This window comes from Artemia sp. Qi Xiang Cuo, chromosome 9, assembly GCF_049724085.1.
Source record: "Artemia sp. Qi Xiang Cuo chromosome 9, ASM4972408v1, whole genome shotgun sequence".
Classification (NCBI taxonomy): Eukaryota; Metazoa; Arthropoda; class Branchiopoda; order Anostraca; family Artemiidae; genus Artemia; species Artemia sp. Qi Xiang Cuo.
Window position 1 is genome coordinate 800076 of NC_142802.1, and position 18973 is coordinate 819048.

The following is an 18973-nucleotide window of genomic DNA, read 5'->3' on the forward strand; positions in this document are numbered from 1 at the left end:
TTGCAATGAAATTGAACATTTAAAGCGCCTTTTTGAGCAAGAATTAATCAAAGAGATAAAAGTACTTACAAAAATAAAAAAAAATTAAAATTAAGGTAAAAAGTGAAAATAAATTCGAAGATAAATGTTAAAACCTTCCCAGTAAAAAACTAAACAAGAAATAATAGTGAAAAATAAAGACAATAACGATTAGATTAGAAAAAATCTAAAAGACCCTTTATACCCTGTAGTAGGGACTTACAAAGGGGAGGCTTTGAGGCATACCCCTTCCCCTGAAAAAAATCTTAAAATTTTCCTAATTTCTGGTTACTTCTTATGCAAAATACCAAAACCTTTTCTGTCACCCACCCACCCCCCCCAAAAAAAAACGTTGCATAAGTGCCTACCCTGTATTATTCACTCAAAGTAAAAGCTTAAAAAATCCTCTTAAATGAATTCGCTTAAATTTCCAACACAATTTCAGTATCGTAATGGTAATATGGGTGAACAAAGATTCCTTGTAATTAAGATTTTTTTTTTTTATATTGTCTCGAGCAAATGTCTTTATGAGGGCTCGGCTGATAACGGTTCAATATTCGGATAGTACTTCAAATGCTTCAGATCCATAAAGCAAGCTCTTAATATCCTTGAGAAAGGCCGTAAAAGAATGATAACACTAAATCTAAAAACAGACATTCCAAGTATATCCGGGAATTAAATAGAATTGCCAAAGTTTGAATGTTTTGTAGCCCACTTGGCCACTTCCTGATAAGTATCTCCAGCACATATCTAACGTATCTATCATTAGATAAGTATCTAACAATATTTTGTAAAATCTCCAAAACATTTTTTTTTCTGTAATACTTTTATGATATGAAAGGTTATTTTCGACTGGCATTACCTGAATGTTTTGCTTACTACAATTCAAGATATTATATGTATTGAAATAAAGTTTACTTTCTTTCTTTCATTTGAAGTGACCTCAACTGATGAGGGAAAGCGAACGGTTAAGTTTACTGTCGGAATTTTTGGACTCAAGAGTTTAAACGTTGTTTTTCTTAACTAATGTTAAGGAATCCTGATTAAACTTTATTTCAAAAAATAAAACATAAGTTATAAAACCATATTTAAAATATTTCTGTTATATTTGGTTTTTAAATTAATTCATTTGCCAAAAAATTATTTGAATTAAAATATTTTGGAAACTTTTATTTTAAGGTACTATTTTTAGGTAACACTAATATTCTTTGATTAAGGTTTACATTACTTTGAAACTTCTCTCCTTGAAAATTTATCGTAGGGTTTGAGTAAGGATGGAGAAAAATATTCATGTTGGAGGTGGCTCCGGTCTTTTTTCATTCTCAGTCCTTATTCAACGGCTTGTGTACAAGAAAGTACACTTTCAGTGTCGCAAGTTCATAAAAATTTAGGGTGGGAGGATTATTTTTCGTTTAAATTCAAGAGACCAACAAAAGTGTATTTTCCCAAATTTATGGGGAATTTTTAATAAAAATAGGGGAAAACTACTTATGAATTTTAAGGATGTTTCTGCCCCCTCTGTTGGAATCACTGCACACGCTATTTTGGAAACTTTTCTATTCGATCCAAGAGAATTCTCGAGAGAAAAACTCTGCTTGATATGCTTGCTTTTATCAATTTAGGATTACCTCCCCTCCCTTGTCTTCCGCAAATCTCATTTTCAAAAAGTGTTTTTTCTGGCTTAGTAAATCCAGTTCCGTGAAATTCTGAAAGCATTTCTGGTGATTTAATGTCAAAATTTCAAAGGCAGGGTTGGTCTTTAGTTCATTGCTAAGCGGTTCAAGGTCGGTCGAGTTCACTTTAGGGTAAGACATGGAGTCGGAAGTTAATTTATTGCTAGTAAGTCAGCTTAGAGGAATCTCAAGGTTCATGTTTCACTCCTTAAACTACTATTTTTGGGGTCGATGGCTCCATTTCCCTCCTCCCAGACACCTATTCCCCCCTACCAGACAGCTCATCCATTGATTTATAAAGTTTTATCCATATATCGTATGTTTTTCGTATGATATACCCATTTTCCCTTTTTCGTTCAAGTCTTACCCCTCCTCCTAATCCCTAAAAGTGAATTCTTTCAAAACTGTCTATTTAACTTATAAATTGTCTACTATGATTCCGTACCTCCCTAGAATTAAGATTGTCTAGGAAAGTTTATATTATCAAGAGAACAGGGATCATCCTCTTTTTTCCTTCGTAGGCATAATTGTTGGAATCCTGCGCTACCCTCCAATTGAACAACTGTTTATCTCATGGTTTATGTTAGGAATACCTTAAATACACTTATAAACGTTGCATTCAGCTGACTAGAATTTACTGGACTTTTATAAGTGCCAAACATCCGTTTACTTGAAGCTTCAGTGACTTCTCTAAAGCAGTTTTATTGTCAAATTGATTGCCAAGAGTAACAATTAATAGTTATTGTGCAAGCTTTCAGGAAATTGAATTCTAGAAAAGTAATGGGTGCTGTAGATTTAAATGAAGAAATATGAAGCTGGTGATTTGACTCAAATGAAACCAAGTATCGGATTTTGTAAGTGTTTTATGAAAGATTTCATTCAGTGACTAACCAGTACAGAGTATTTCACTATCATGATTTGGCTGTGTGGTAGAGTGGGACTGATCTCTGCTTGGTAATAAGGGACCTGGAGTACAAACTTAGGTGTAGCAGCCCACTTCAGGGCTCAGAATTAGATTCTGGTGATGATTATGCGAAAGCGTCTCCATACTAATTCAAACAATAAGAAGAAGACGAAAAAGACTTAAATCAAGAAAACAAAGCAACAGGCTCTATAAGCGACTTACGAATGATTTATTCAGTCACTAACCGTAAAGAGTTAAAGCTGGAAAAAACACTAGGCAGTATATAAATAAAATAAACAGAAAACAGACATAAAAAGAGGTAAATAAAGGAGAAAAGAAAAACCTGAAAGAAAAGAAACAAGAGAAAAATTTTTTTACAATACATTCACCAACACTTGCTAAATTTTTTAAATTGCTTGACTAAAATTGTTTCCAAGAAGCCAGCAGTCGCAGACTGACAGACTTCCTCTTTCATCAGCCCTACACTTACCTTAGCCACATTTTCAGGCTCAGCAGGTTCCAAAATGGGTTGTTTTCGTCTAGTTTTCAAGTTTCTAGTTTCAGCGGTTTCGAAGTTTCAACCCCGTGTTTGATGCACTAGATGCACTGATGCACAATACTTGATGCATTAGACGAGAAAAACCCGTCTTCGAACACGGGTTGTTCTCGTCTAGTGCATCAAGCGTTGTGCATCTAGTGCATCAAACACGGGGTTGAAGCTTCGAACCCGCTGAAACTAGACGAAGCTAGATGAAAAACTAGAAACTTGAAAACTAGACGAGAACAACCCGTGTTCGAACCCGCTGAGCCTGAAAACGCGGCTCTTACTTCAAGCTTCAAAGATTTATCTGTGACGATTCTTTCCTTGGAAGAAGACCCATGAGCCAATATTTATGTTCCCAGTTTAAAAAATTTTCTTCTTATTTTATTCACTTGCACCAAAATTTCTCCATTTTCTTTTAATTTTTAACATTGTTTCTAACCAAATATTGTCTCAGAGGACGTTAAGTATTTGATTAGATCTAGTTTATTCCTGAGTAAATAGTTTAAAACTACTGTATACAGGTTCCTCTTACATTTGAAAGTCTCAAAAAGATTCTGTTTTCGGGTTGCCCTAATTTCTACAATTTTATTAGAATTCTTCCTCCTTTCTATATACTTTGTAACGTTTACTCGTCTCAATAAGATATTTTATATTTGAAACCCTTTCTAATCTTTTATTTACCTCTAGGGGAAAATTTTTACAGGATCTTACACAGTTTTAAATAGGGAATCCTTTCGCAATTTTAACAGTCAATGTGAATTTTCTCTAGAAATAAAACAAGTCTAGGGATTTTTCTAAGATAAAGTAGTTGGGACATTCTAAGGGGATTTCTGTTAGAAAAAGAGAAAGACACTAAAATTCTCAAAAGAAGATATTAAAAAGAAAATAAAAAGTTTTATGTGACCGTCTTACTTAGAGATAAATAAAATACTCAATAGTCTTCAACTCGTTACAGTTAAACTAAAAAACAGGCAATCAAAATAAAATATGAAGGATAGTCTTCAGTGATTCTAGACTTACATAAAATAAGTTTTAGGAATCAACTCAAGTGTTTGTATCCATTGTGAAAATAAAAAAGGGCTGGTGCCACTCCACAATCCTTTCATATTCTTTGTTATCCACTATATCAGATGTTTGCATTTTTATGTTTTGAGCATTTTCATGCTAGAACCTTCAACAGATTTTTAACCTTGCACATTCGCATGGAATTTCTCTGAAGCCACTAATAAGAGTCACTACAGAAACGGTTAATTTGCAAAAAGCGATGTGTCTTCTATGCACTAGTATAATTATTAGTTTTTTTGTTTTTTTTAATACCTTTTAATGAGTGAAGAAGCGTTGCTTGATCGCCAGTAAGCTATTTTTGAAAACAATTTAACGCACTGTTGCATTAAAAAAAAGAATAAGACATGATTGTACTCACATTTCATTTCTTGGTAAACTGAAAACACGAAAAAAATACTTTTAGTAATTTTTCTTTTAGTTACTAATATAATTAATTCACCCCAAGATTTGGAAAACGCCTGCAAACGACTCAGTATAAATCTTAGTATATAAAAGCTGGTGATCTATCGAAGGTAGCACCCGCGGAGAGGTTGATGCTGAACTTGAGCCCCGCTCTTCTCAAAATTCAATCTTTGATTCAACTCAGATTCAGAGAGTGATAAAATTTTATTTTAAACCCCTGTCTCCAAAAAGTACAGTTGCTATTTCAGCTTAATAAGCTATAAAAAACATGACTATATTGTCCCCCTAGCTTGGTAATTTCATGGGTGGCTGTAAAACTCATTGGTTAACCTAGCTTTGCCCTTCAAAACTGTGTTTTTTTTTTATTTATGTATAACTTCTCTTAGAGTAATGGTAATAGATTTCCCCATGAATTCCTAATAGAAGAATAAAAAAATTGTCCAATTCTGAAGTACTGTAATTTTACTCAGATCTATCTTGTAGAATAAAATGAATTTTTACTTTTGAAATGCCTTTCAAACTCAGTAATTTCAGTCATTTTCATCACACAGCATTTCCTGTGGCACACAAAAAAAAAGAAAAAAAAGGTAAAAATTTATAAATTAAGAAAATAGAGAACACAAAAGAAGAATGATAGTCAAACCGATCAAAATTATTTTTTGCACTAAAAAAATGAAAAGGAAAGAACTCCCTTTATTGGACAGCCGAGGGCGGGCAAAGTTAATGTCGTCGTATTCCGAAATTCCTGTGTTTCTCTTCCTTGTATATAAACTGCAAAGTAAAAGCCTAAAGCAATAGGAAAATTATTTTCATGTCAAAGCTTAGCAATGAACCTGCTTACCCTGGAGAAAGGCATTTGTGGCAAGTTTATTTTCATTTTTCAACTCGAAAAACTTTTACAAATAAATAGGATAAAAATGACGTTAAGTAAACCTGATCAATGCATTATAACAGAAAATTCATTCTAAAACCAAAAAACCAAACTTCATATGGATTTGAATAATGTCGGCAAATGAATGAGTTCTCCAATGTATGATTACAAGCAGCCAGTTTGATGGCTTCAATGTTTTTTTTTCTATCTGAATATTTCGCCCTTAACACCTCGCTCTTACCGCAAAAGTTTTACTACTGTCTTATCTAAAGCCTTTTTGAATACAACAAATAGGGTCAGCTGGTAATACAAATTGTTTTACCTACCGATCGCCGTTCAAGACATTTTAATAAAAAATTTCATTTTTAATGTGTGAATTAACGTCGTTGTGTCAGAGCTTAGAGCATTAGTTCCTGGAGTATTGGAGCGTAAAAAGGGACGGTTTAAGGGAAGAGGGAAGCCCCCTCGTATACAAGATTATTTATGTATGTTTTTTAGTTTTAATATCACTCTGTACTTTAACTAAAAAATTGCTTTTCTAAATTTAGTTTATGCTTTAGTACCCTATCTTATGTTATGTTAAATACTAAACATCCACTCTTTATATTAAATTTTACTTCTGTATAACAATACTTCCAGAAAAAAGGCTAATTTTGTGTGTCTGATTTTCAAAATAAATGCAATCGCCCACTTCGTCCTGTATTATGCATATGCGCAATCAAACAGTTCGTGGTAACGAACTGTAAGTAAGGAGCGACCCGGCTCAATGGTAACCGAAACTCTAAAAAACGGAATTTTGATACCAAAAGATACATCAAAAGAATCAGATTTCAATTCCGATTTCAAATATATAAGTTTCATCAAGTTTAATTTTACCTATCAAAAGTTACGCGCCTGAGAAAATTTGGCTGATTTTCGAAAAAAGGGGGAAAGACCCCCTAAAAATTATACAACCTTAATGAAAATCACACCATCAGATTCAGTGTATCAGAGAACCCTACTGTAGAGGTTTTAACCTCCTATCTACAAAAATGTGGAATTTTCCATTTTTTGCCAGAAGAAAGATCACGGATGCGTGTTTATTTATTTTTTTTTCCCCAGGGGTGATCGTATCGACCCAGTGGTCCTAGAATATCGCGAGAGGGTTCATTCAAATGGAAAATTAAAAGTTCTAGTGCCCTTTTTAGGTGACCAAAAGAATTGGAGGGCAACTTGGCCCCCTCCCACGCTCATTTTTTTCCCAAAGTCACCCGATCAAAATTTTGAGATAGCCATTTTGTTCAGCATTGTCAAAATTATTATAACTATGTCTTTTAGGATGACTTAATCCCTCGAAGCCCCCAGGAGGAGGGCTGAAAGTTATGAACTTTACCCAATGTTAACATATAGTATTGGTTATTGGGACCCGGCTCAATGGTAACCGAAACTCTAGAAAACGGTATTTTGATACAAATAGATACATCAAAAGAATTGGATTTTAATGCTGATTTCGGATATACAAGTTTCATCAAGTTTAATCCTACCCATCACCCGATCAAAATTTTGAGATAGCCATTTTGTTCAGCATGTTCGAAAATATTATAAGTATGTCTTTTAAGATGATTTAATCCCCCGAAATTCCCGGGAGGAGGGCTGAAAGTTATGAACTTTACCCAATGTTGACATATAGTATTGGTTATTGGGAAGTATACAGTACAGACGTTTTCAGGGGAGATTTTTCCTGGTAGTGGGGGGGGGGTCGGGGATTATAAGGGAGGATCTTTCCATGAAGGAAGTTTTCATGGGGGAAGGGACATTGCTATGAAGGGGACGCCGGACTTCCCAGCATTATTGAAAAAAAGATCAGAAATTAAATATAAAAAAAAAAGTTTTTCAACTGCAACAGCAGCAACATCAAAACTTTAAACGAACAGAAAATATTACATATATGGTTGGGTTCACCCCCTAGTCAATACCTTACTCTTTAAGCCAGAGATTTTTTAGTACTTTCATAAGAGCTATTTATTCTAATTACTCGCCTTTGTGATTAAGCGGTCATTTTTAAAGAATTGGAACAAAATTCGAACTTTCGCTTAAAGAGCAAGGTATTGACTAGGGGGCGAATCCCCTAATACACGTATTAAAAATATATGAATATAGAAGTTCGTTACGTAAGTTAATTCGTAAGTTACGTATATTTATTACTAATAAAAACGTTCGTAAATAAAATGAAACAATTTTCGAGAAAGCCATTTAACAAAATAAAAGTAAATTAATATGAAAATTTTGTTTTAATTATTCATATGCTGTGAGCCAAGATCAAAACCTGTATTTATTCAAAAACGTTCAAAAATTAAATAAAAAAAACAATTTTTTTTTTACTGAAAGTAAGGAGCGACATTAAAACTTAAAACTAACAGAAATTATTCCGTATATTAAAGGGGCTGTCCCTTCCTCAACGCCTTGATCTTTACGCTAAAGTTTGACTTTCTCACAACTCTATTTTTTTTAAACAATAAAAAACTTTAGCGTAAAGAGCGAGGCGTTGAGGAGGGGACAGCCCCTTTCAAATACGGAATAATTTCTTTTCTTTTTAAGTTTTACGGTCGCTCCTTACTTTCAGTTAAAAAAAACTTTTTTTTATTTAATTCAATATAAAGGGAAATCAAAAGTAAAACCTATATTCATCTGAGTGTTCGTTCAATTGATCTGAAACACGTCGCAAGGGAAGCTCGAAAAAATGAGCGTAATAACACTTTTTAAGACCAAGTACATTTCTGTAGTCCGTAGCTTTAAGTTTAAATGCTGAATTTCATTCTTGATTTTTCACGAAGAATGCACCCTTTTTGGAGAAGATGAACCATTTTGTCTAAAATTATGCAAACTTCCATATAGGCTACTATAAGCTTTTGATGTGATTTGATATGATGCCCATATACTATAAGCTTTTGATGTGATTTGATATGATGCCCATATACTATAAGCTTTTGATGTGATTTGATATGATGCCCATATACTATAAGCTTTGTAATATTCATATTGTGTAATATGAATTCTCTATATTTAGAATCAGAACTTTATGTTCTGTTGATGCGTATATTACAATTCAACTTCGTTTTTAAGTTTTGGTTTGTTTTGAAAATAGTCGGTCTTTAATTACAGCTGATATTAGGAGCTGTTCGATTCAGGGCTAAATCATTTGTAAAGGAGATTGCACCCCCCCCCCTCAAAACTTGTTTTTTTTTATTCAAATTTCATGCTTATACAACAATACCACCAACATTCCTGAATTATAATTATCCCTTGAAAAAATACTCCCCACAAAATCTTTATAGGAGGGGAGGGGGGGAGAAGAAGGCTAATATACCAAAAATAATTTTTATGGGAAGCTCTTTGATCAAATCTTTTAAAGAGGACAGCTACCCCTCCCCTTCTCCCTCAGTTCATTGATGATTATGAATGTGTTCATGTACTTAAAAACAAATAGTAAATAAATAATACATTGTTAAAAGTGTCAGTTCATATAATAATACAGTTGAAAAGCGTCATGATACCTTGGTGTTGCAGCAAAAACACTTATGATTCTTGGTTGCGAAGTAACTCATGCGGCTATGTCTCAAGCGTATAACTCTTATGTTCTGTCCCAGGTGTGACGTGTAATGAAACAAAACCAGCAACTGTAGTGTAATCCCTACTTGGGATTACACTTACACTTAAAGGCTTAACCCAAAATATTCCCGAGAATGAGGCGAAATTAGAGCAAATGTACCATTCGTATATTTTTATTGGAAAGATAACCAAAATTTAGAAGACTTGGATCTAAAAATGTAATTTCTAGGAGCTTCAGCGCCCCCCCCTTCCCCCGATTCCTTTTAGAAAGATGAAATCAACCTGCTGACGTAAAACTATACATTGCTGTCAATAATTTTTTATGAAGCCTTAAATAATTCAAGTCAGGAAGAGGCTTAAAAATAATTGTCAATATTAATCCTTTATTTTGTATAGATTCCATGTGTCCCTAGGAGAAAATGTGGCACGTGAGCCAAAAACTTGAAAACATATAATTCATCTTTTAGATATTTTTAATTGATTGATTATTTCGGAATCTGCCCTCAACTGTATCTTGTGCTTTTTAAGGTGAAAATTGTTGCTCAACACCTCAAGATGGTCAATAACTCCACTTTATTGCTGTACCATCTCTTTTCCTGTTTAAATATGACGTTAGATCTTTCAATGTCTGTTTGAATAAGCCCTCTCTGAATGTAGAACTACGGGTCTGAGCACACTTCGGTGACAATTCTTCTCGGAAAAAATATTAAATTTAGCATGTTATAGACAGGGGTTTCAAACCACTGCAATAGGGCTCTCTGATATGTTTAATTTTATGGGGCAATTCTCATCTCGCTTACTCACCTTCTTATGTGTGTTTTTGCCCTTTTTCTAAATTACCCAAATTTAGTCAGGCTCGTAGCTTTAGATTAAAAAATATAAACTTAATGAATTTTACATACTTGGGATTACCATTAAAGCCAATTCTCCGGTGTACATGTTATTACCAAAATACAGGCCAACTCCGGCTTATGTGTTTAAATGCTTAGGCTTTAAAACGGTGCCTTGGCAACTCTTTCTTCAATTTCCTTCATACAAAGTGATAATCTTCATTCATCAGTGACTTACTTGACCTAGGTGTCCTGCCGGCAGGGTTGCCACTCGGTGAAAAAAATCACTAGGTATTAGTAATTTTTTGGTTGATTTAGTGATTTTCTTCGATAATCTAGTGATTTTTATGCTGAGTTAGTGATATTTTCTTTAGGCAATATGAAAAATCAATATAAATAGTGATAAATTACTAGGGATGGCAACCCTGCCTGTCGGGGCACTGCTCGGCGCAGAGAGTGACGCCTGTCTTATCCGCCAACTTCAGTCCATGGCAAGCGTTCGTGTTTCAATCGGTCTGGTGTTTGCAATCGCCATGAACTGGGAACGTCTTTCAGACCATCGTTTCTTCAATCAGCCGCAACGTCGCTTCCAACCGACTTTCGTAGGGTCAAAGTCAAAGATCTTTGTGGGTAAATGCAGGGGTACTCGAAGTAGGTTTCCAAACAATCGTAAGGTACGCTCGGCCGCTTGGGTCGACAAATGGGACGGCTTGGTGAGCTGCAGCAGCTTCTCGTTACATCCGAAGTCACCTCAGACCTATGATCCTTCTCAGGCTCTTCGACTGGAATTAATCAATTGCCTTTAGGGTTTAAGCTGATGCATGATGTGTAACAGATCCGTATAGCATCAGAGAACCGACAAAGGCGTTAAAAATTCCCAATTTAGCTGAAAGATTCAGATTCGGTTTTGGTGATGGTTCAACATGCCTACTATGTGCCCAAAGGTGACGGTTCAACATGCCCACTCTGCGAATTCTACAAATAATATTCCAACATTGATCCAGCAGGACCATGCTGGATTAGCAAGACAAGCTAAACTTTTGGGAAAATTTATTAGAGACTGACAGAAGAGCTATTCCACCGTAATTTGAGCAGTCGCTTCTAGAGCCTTTCCTCTTCCATAAGGGGATAATGACGCCCTTCCGCCAATCTTTGGGAATTATTTCCGTTTGCCATATTATGGAGAACAAGGTGTGAAGAAACCGGAGCATTGTAGGACCTGCATATTTCAGTAGCCCAGAGGCTAAGCCACAAATCACAGAAGCTTTATTATTCTTGAGCCTTTTAACTGCGTTTTCCCAGTTAAACGGCTTCGTTTATCTAGGGTAACATCTGCTTCAGGTCTTTGACTGCTAGGTTGTCTGGGACTATTATTTGGAGGGACACACGGGCTGGTATTACTTAGGATCGAGCAAAGATGGTCTTTCTACCGTAGACACAAGCACCTGCATATGAAAGAAGTTTCCCATCTCTCAATTGGAGGGATATCAATGTGGGAGTTGTATTTTTTGTGAGATCTCGGAGATACATGACCAGGCTATCCATATCTTTCTTTTTTTCTGCTAGTTCCATTTCATCGGCTTTCCTTGCAGTAAACTGAGTTTAGTTCCGGTGAATGAGTCTGTTCCGCACGCAATTAAGCCTTCAATAAGTGGCTATATCCCAAAGGAGTCTTGTCCTCCACCTTTGCTCTTTGACCTGCAGCGTTTCATTAGTTATCGACGATTTAAAAAAAAAAACTCTTGCCAATTACCAGTTGTGCAGCTTGGCTTGTCAGTGATTTAAAATACTTCCAGGCGTCTTCGCTGCTGCTAAGTGTGTCAAGGAGCTCGAAGAGATCTGATATCTTGATACTACACGCCAGGTGAGCATTTTGGATCCTCAAGTTTCCTGATATCTGCAGTGACTGGCCATCTTTCCGATCTTTGTGCTTGGAGGTGAAGATGGACTTCGGCACATACCAGTCTTTTATCTACATTTCCGAGCTCAGCTTATCTGTACGTTTGGCAGTTCTTCAGCGATGATCTCCAGAGTTGAGAGATAATGACGTAGTCGATACTCTTCTTTGTGCAACCGTCATTAGTATACCACGTGTACTAGTGGATAGTTTTGCGTTGAAAGTAAGTTTTTGCGATAACAAGATGATGGGATCGGCATAGTTCAAATAGGAGTAGGCCATTATCGTTAAGTGGATTGGGGGATACAGGACCAATTGCGCCGTGCCAAACCACCCATATCATCACGCACTGTTGCATTGAAGTCACCAAGAAGACTAGATATATCACAGGGGGGAGGATACTGCCCCTCACGGACAGCGTCCTGGTGGGAGCAGAGTAGAACTCTATCTTGGTTGCGTCGTCAGAGTCGTTGGTCGGGGCATAGCATACGACGATGGTCAACTTACCATATTTGTTTCCAAATGGGCATTCATTGGTCTGGCTGATATGGCTTCGTGCAAGAGTAATACCTTTCTTGCGAGACTATTTAAAGCGAGGCCTACGCCATTCTTTCTCATGCCCCCTCCAAACCAGAGCAACGAGGGATTCTTGCCTATTTGTTCTTCTCCGCTTCCGGTAAGACGGGTTCCTGTGAAACTGGCAGTCGCCACTTTATTTTTATGTAGCTCTTCATGAAGTAAATTCTTTGATGCAGGTGCTTTCGTAGTCAAGACGTTCCAGGTAGCTACTCGAAGCCCCTTTAGTCCAGAAAATTTAGTCTATCAGTCTTTCTGACGTCGTCAGCATGTCCGTTGACGCGCGATGGTCGAAATCTTAAGAGGATGTCTGGATCCCAGGATATTTTGCCACTTTGCGTACCACTTGTTCTCAGGTGGAGGGGCACTAGCCCAAGCCCAACCAACCCTAGTCCCGTAATCTGATTAAAGTTAGGTTAAACTTATGAGATTTCCCGGGTTGGCTCTACTCGCCACATGAGGTTGTAGCCATCCGAATCGTGGTGTTTGGTTACGGGGGGGGGACATATATCCATGTTGTCAACAGACAGAGTCTGCATCATTCCGGACAAACTCCATTCACCTCCAATCAGGCTCTATAGGCTCTATATTTATCAGGCTCTATACAAAATCATACTAGCAAGCCATTAGCAGGAAAAAAAGTGCAAAAGGAAAAAAAAAAGATGTAGCTAAATAAGAACAAAGTTGTGATAAGCCAGTGCTGTCTACATGCATAGGACTAAGGGATAAATTAGTCATAAAACATACCTAGGAAAGAGTTGTAAAGAAACATAACATACTGAAAATCAGAGGCTATATTGAATTATGTATATTAAGATAATCATAGAAAGTAAAGCGTATCTTATAACTGTCTAGCCTTAGAGTATGTGAAATTGCCGAATTTTCTCAAGATCAGGTAAAATACACAAATTAGCCCCAGTTGTTTTTCGTCTACGTGATGGAAGCAGATATAGGACTTTCTAATCGTTTGTGAAGAGAAATCTAAGCCACTATTACCGAAAAGGAAAAGAATGTAATAGAAGCAATCCGTCTAGTCACTTGAATGGACCAAATTGGTGTCCCATAACTCTAATTGTCGTTTAAAAACTTGAACGAATGATAATATTTATTTACTTACTGAAAACCCTTCATAACAATAAAAAAGGTTGGAAAACTGACAGAAGAAAAACAATAGAAAAGAAGAATAAAAAGCAAACAAAAACAAAGTAAAAGAAAATAAAAACAAACAACATCAAACATATTGATGCATAATTAAACCAAACATAAATCCCTGCATTAAATACATCTAAATCTTTGAGTCATAACTTATATATAATTCGTGACCAGTTGCTTTTTTGTTATGTTTTGCAATAACCAAAGAAATAGCTAGTACAGGCTCTGGAATTTTACATTTTTGAATCATTAAGGCTTTTCTGTTGCAAGTTAGTAAACATAATGAAAATTTTGCAAAGCGGAAAAACAACCTACAGATTTTTGTTTGGGCTGATTTTGTTAGAATTTTCTGGAAAGGGACAATGTAATAGATAAGAGGGATTTCTACTGCATTTTCAAGGCTAGCTAGGAGATGACAGTTAAATCGGATTTTTCATGGATTTCAGAGGCGTAAGATGCTGAAGTTCGACGGTTTAGATGGTCAATGAGTTGCGACCTCGTGTGTTGTAGCGAGGACCGATGAGAACGTCCAAATGCACCAAATGATTGGTAGGCCAAACTGTTGAGCTTCAAAGACATATTCGCAGTTTCGATAAACACTTCCAATTGAACAGTACGATTTCGGACTTCTTCAAGTTAAACTGAAGCCCAACTTTGAGATGCTCATCTTGAAGGATGTCGAAAATTTCACTGATCTGCCGCAGCATATGGATGAGATTCAATATGTCATCCACGTAACACACTAAGGACAGATAGATAGATTTTAATATGAAGGAAGCAGGGCATTACGTAATGGTTGAAAAGATCAAGCGAGGAAACTACACCTTGTCGGGTACCCTTTACTACTACTACTACTACTAACAACTCACCGCAGCACTAAGCCGCCTGAGGCCAACACAGTTACGCACGCTCCTCCTCCACCCCAATCTATTCAAAGCCTCCCTTTTTACCTCCGCCCACGAAGTTCCCATTTCCTTTAAATATTTCTTTATGACGTCCTCCCACCCTAGACGGGGACGACCTTCTTTCCGCTTAGCCCTAGATGGTTGGCCGAAAAGAACAATCTTCGGCAATCTGTCATCCTTCATCTGCACAACGTGCCCTAGCCACCTCAACCTTTTTTTTTCATTATAGCCCTAGAGAGCGGTATTGAACCACATTTTTCGTATAGCCTATTGTTTGAAATACGGTCAGTCAGCCGGGTACCCAGAAAAATCCTTAAGCAATGTCTCTGGAAAACATCTAGCAAATTTTCATCTGCTTTTCGGAGCGTCAATGCTTCAGAGCCATATTTGACCACTGTCATCACTGTAGCTTCTAATATTCTAATCTTGGTTTGCAGACTTATCTTCCTATTCTTCCAGACTTTTTTTTAACTTTTCTATATTTAACATTTGCACTGCTCCCACCATCTTTCCTAATAATACTACCAAGGTAAGTGAACCTGCCCACCTGATCAATCTTTTCATTACCCAACGTCACCTTTTCATCTTCACTTATTCCTTACATCTTCAACTTTCTCCGAGGAAGAGGAGGGGTATTTTTATCTGACGGATGTTTCAGGTGGATAAATGATCATGAATTCATATCCATGATATCTGGGTTCAAGCCAAGCTTATCAGCATTTCTGCTCCCTGGCAGTAATATCTGATAGAAAATTGAGTGCCTAGTTAATCGGTCTTGTACGACTAACTTTGGTAACTATTCAATTACTAGCGTATAAACAGTTGAATGTCCTTAAAGAGGAGCTTAAAGGCTGAATAATAGGGGATTATTGTGTATTAAAGGGTGGTAATTTATTTAAATACTTGTTGGTCACACATAAAACATCTTCAAACTTCGCGAAATCAACAAGTAAGACAGTTGTGAAATTACAGGCTACTTTTCGTCCAGACGAGGAGTTTAACAGTTGAATATTGTGAATTCATAGCGCTAAGGGAGTGTTATACATGGGATTGTATACATATTACACTTGCAATGCATAAATATGTGCAGATGCCTCTGAAAAAGAATACTCGTTTGACTGTTTGAGCCCCGTAAACCTAAAATTATGCGTAGGCCTAGTCTTGTACTGTCGAATGATCAGATTACGGCAATTCGTTGCCTGTGATCCCTAATTATAGGTTCTGTATTAGATTTACTTAAACTTAAAACTTAAACTTTTGTGCATGCTGACCAATGGCCTCCCGTTGCGCAGGTACCGATTTCCTGATTCAATGCCTTTCGCCGGGAGTGCAATGCGTGGTCGGAGGCATATCATCCGATTAGATTTACGAAGAAGTAAAATCTGAGGGAAAAATATTCCTTTTATGTGTCTACTTTTTGTTTAAGAAATAAACTAAAAAGTATTGTAATAGACCATAGAAAGAAATTTTTTGTGACAGGAATTAAACAATGGTTTATTTTAGGTATTTATTTGGGTGGCTTGGGTTGAGTATTTATCTTTCTTAAAATCCAGCATTTTGTTGTTTTTTTATTTTATTTTTTTACATACTTCTTATCAACAATTGATTTATAATGCAAAAGTGAAAAAAAACTAACAACAAAAAGATCTGCAAATTATTTATAAAGCAGGGAGGAAGGGAGGTGATCCAGGCATCCGGAAGGGGAGGGGTGGGGGGCTTGGGTTAAACTAAACTCTGACTTAGTCTCAGTATCCAGTGAAAATAAAGGTTCCAACTGTGTCGAACAAGAGTTTTTTTTTATTTTACTGTTTAGTATAGAAGAGGCTATCAAGTAAACTTCTTCCATTTCCTCATACATTAGTATAATGCATACAAGCATTCTACATATTGTCATATGAATTATCTAACAAATATAAAAAAGGCCCCTGACTAGCCTGGAGTACTAAAACAATTCGAATTATATATATTTTACGACTCCGTTGATTTTTGAATTAAAACCCAGTTTCCATCAATTAATGGCTAATTGGAGAAAAAGCCAAGAGAGTTGATAGTCTGAGTGAGAGCGATCTATGTTTTCAGATAAAAATTTCTCCAATTTCAATTTTAGATCTGTTGCTAGTCAACTGATTGCCGGACAACCCGTGATTGCTGAACACTTTGATAATGTTACCATATACTTTAGTGATATTGTTGGCTTTACATCTCTGTCAGCTGAGTCAACACCGATGCAGGTATGTATTCACATCCATTTAATATCGTGTTCAAAACTTGTGATGCCCCTTATTACTAGTGGTAAGGCTCCTAGATGTTCGATGCAGCACAAAGATCAAGAGATCAAACCAACTACGGCCGGCACAATCCCAGATCAAAATCCCAGATCAAAACACATCACTTACGAAAAATAAGTACTGACCAATTGTATTTTGGTGCTGCACCGGAAACCACGAGAGTCAATTTATGACTGTAAATAAACTTTCCTTGGTTTTATTTATTTGGTTTTATTTTATTTAGAAAATACTTTTCAAAAAGGAAATTTTCGAGGAACAATAAAAGAGCCATATCTTGAGATAATATAAATTGAGATCGATAAATATTGTAACAACAGTAGTACTAAGGTCTTTATTCAATGGCCATCTAAAATATCCGTTGCGAAAAACATTAAAACCTAAAATGTTTACAAATAAAGTCAAATATAATATTTCAAGCTTAAGACGAACCTGACAAATTGCTGCAAATGAATCAATTAAACTTAAAAGGATCATCGCATAAAACCTAATAGCAGATAATACCATGGATGAATAGATGAATCCTAAAAGGAATAGAGATTAAAATAAATGTCAAATGGAACATAAAACGAGCAGAAGCTACCACACATGAGAGTAGGGCTACTACCACACTAAATTCACTAGGGCTCAGAGTACTATTTTAACTTCGCAGAAAGTATATTAAGCAATCTGCTTTTATTTGTCCTCATTTCATCGAAAACACAACAGCAAAATGAAATCACAAAACTAATCAAGATTTAAAAAGAAGAGCTACCACAAATAATAAATGAAAATTGTTCAGGGACAACACATTTTTTGGGCCATTTTCACGTCCCCTAACACCCTCCTCCAACAAAACTTGTAATTCTCTCGGTGCAGAGAGCGATCCCTTAAATTTTTAACCTGAACCCGCACCCAGGATCAAATATGCCAACGTTTTCCATTATAAAGCCTATTTGCAAACAATTAGGAATCTGCAGTATTTACGGCCCTTATTTCCGGGACTTTGGGGATCCTGTCATCCCCATAAGCACAATTATTTGGCTTCTTGGCTGCTTTGAACAAATGGTCGTCTCAAGTTTTTATGGGAAGTCTTAGGGGGAGGATAGGGGTTTTGAGTTGAGGAAAAGGGCATGGAAGGGGGTAGGGTTGGGATCAAATCATTTCTGACTTTTAAAAAGGATACTAGAACTTTCAATTTCTATTTTAGTAGTTGGTTCGTTTGTTTCAGCTTTCCTCCTCCTTTTTTCTAATTGTTATTCATTTTTTTCAAATTTTCAATTTTTTCAAAAGTTATTCAGGATTACTGCATAGCAGATGAGTTCCGATAAAAATATTGGAATTTTTGAACTTAAGAATTGTCAAAGAGAAACTTATTTTGCCAAGAAACCTATTTTAAATCATAAATAATATTTAGCCCCTCATATGGGGATAGAACCCCTTACCTTGTAACTGAAGAATTCTATTAACTAAATAAATACTTTCTGAGACCACACTGGTTAATCATGATAAAACATAAAATTGCGAAGAAAGGAAGAAAACGAGGACAATTAATTATAAAAGAGGAGTTGTTATTTCTTTGGTTGACCAAGTAATAAGAATATGCTCTGAGCCTCACATAGTCTCAGAATTGAACTATATTAAGGACATTTTTTTAGCAATGGCTACCCTATAAAAATACTTGAGACCATTATAGACAAAAGACGAAAAAAGGCAGAAAAGAATGCATCAAATCCACAAACCCCAACAGATACCGTCCCATTGGTGGATAATAAGAAATTTTTCACTGTTCTACCCTACATTCCAAAATTCATTGACAAACTGAAAAGAATACTTAAAAAACATAAAATTAATGTCACCTTTAAGAATTCAAATATTATACAGAACTTTTTCAACAGCGGTAAAGATAAAACCAGCCCCATTCTGGGTAGTGGTGTTTATAGAATTCCTTGTTTTCTGTGGCTGTTTTTATGTTGGTAGAACCCAACAGCAATTGGGGGAGAGGTTATCTGAACATAGGTTATCATTTCGTTGTTCAAAGCGAAAGGACCTGTGTGTGATTTGTATTACATTATCTAAAACCTGTTACCTACAAAAGCGCAGTGACCTATTGAATGAAATTGGATATGATTTGTGGGACATAATTAATGAATAATGAACTAGATATTGAATGAAATTGGAAACAACAATTTTGTTGGATATTTGGACGGATGAACCGATCATAAGGTGATTCATACGCTCACGTTGACCTACCTATTCAAAGTTAAGTGTAGTTTTTTGTCTA

General features: G+C 36.0%; 1 protein-coding gene across 1 annotated transcript in view; it reads left to right on the forward strand.

Moving 5' to 3' along the window:
* The window catches only part of LOC148948199 (atrial natriuretic peptide receptor 1-like), a 177683-nt gene that overhangs the window by 104030 nt on the left and 54680 nt on the right, over positions 1-18973 (forward strand). The window contains exon 4 of the mRNA XM_089094567.1: positions 16533-16656. Within this exon, the coding sequence (XP_088950693.1) occupies positions 16533-16656 (124 nt within the window). The remainder of the gene's footprint in view (positions 1-16532; positions 16657-18973) is intronic.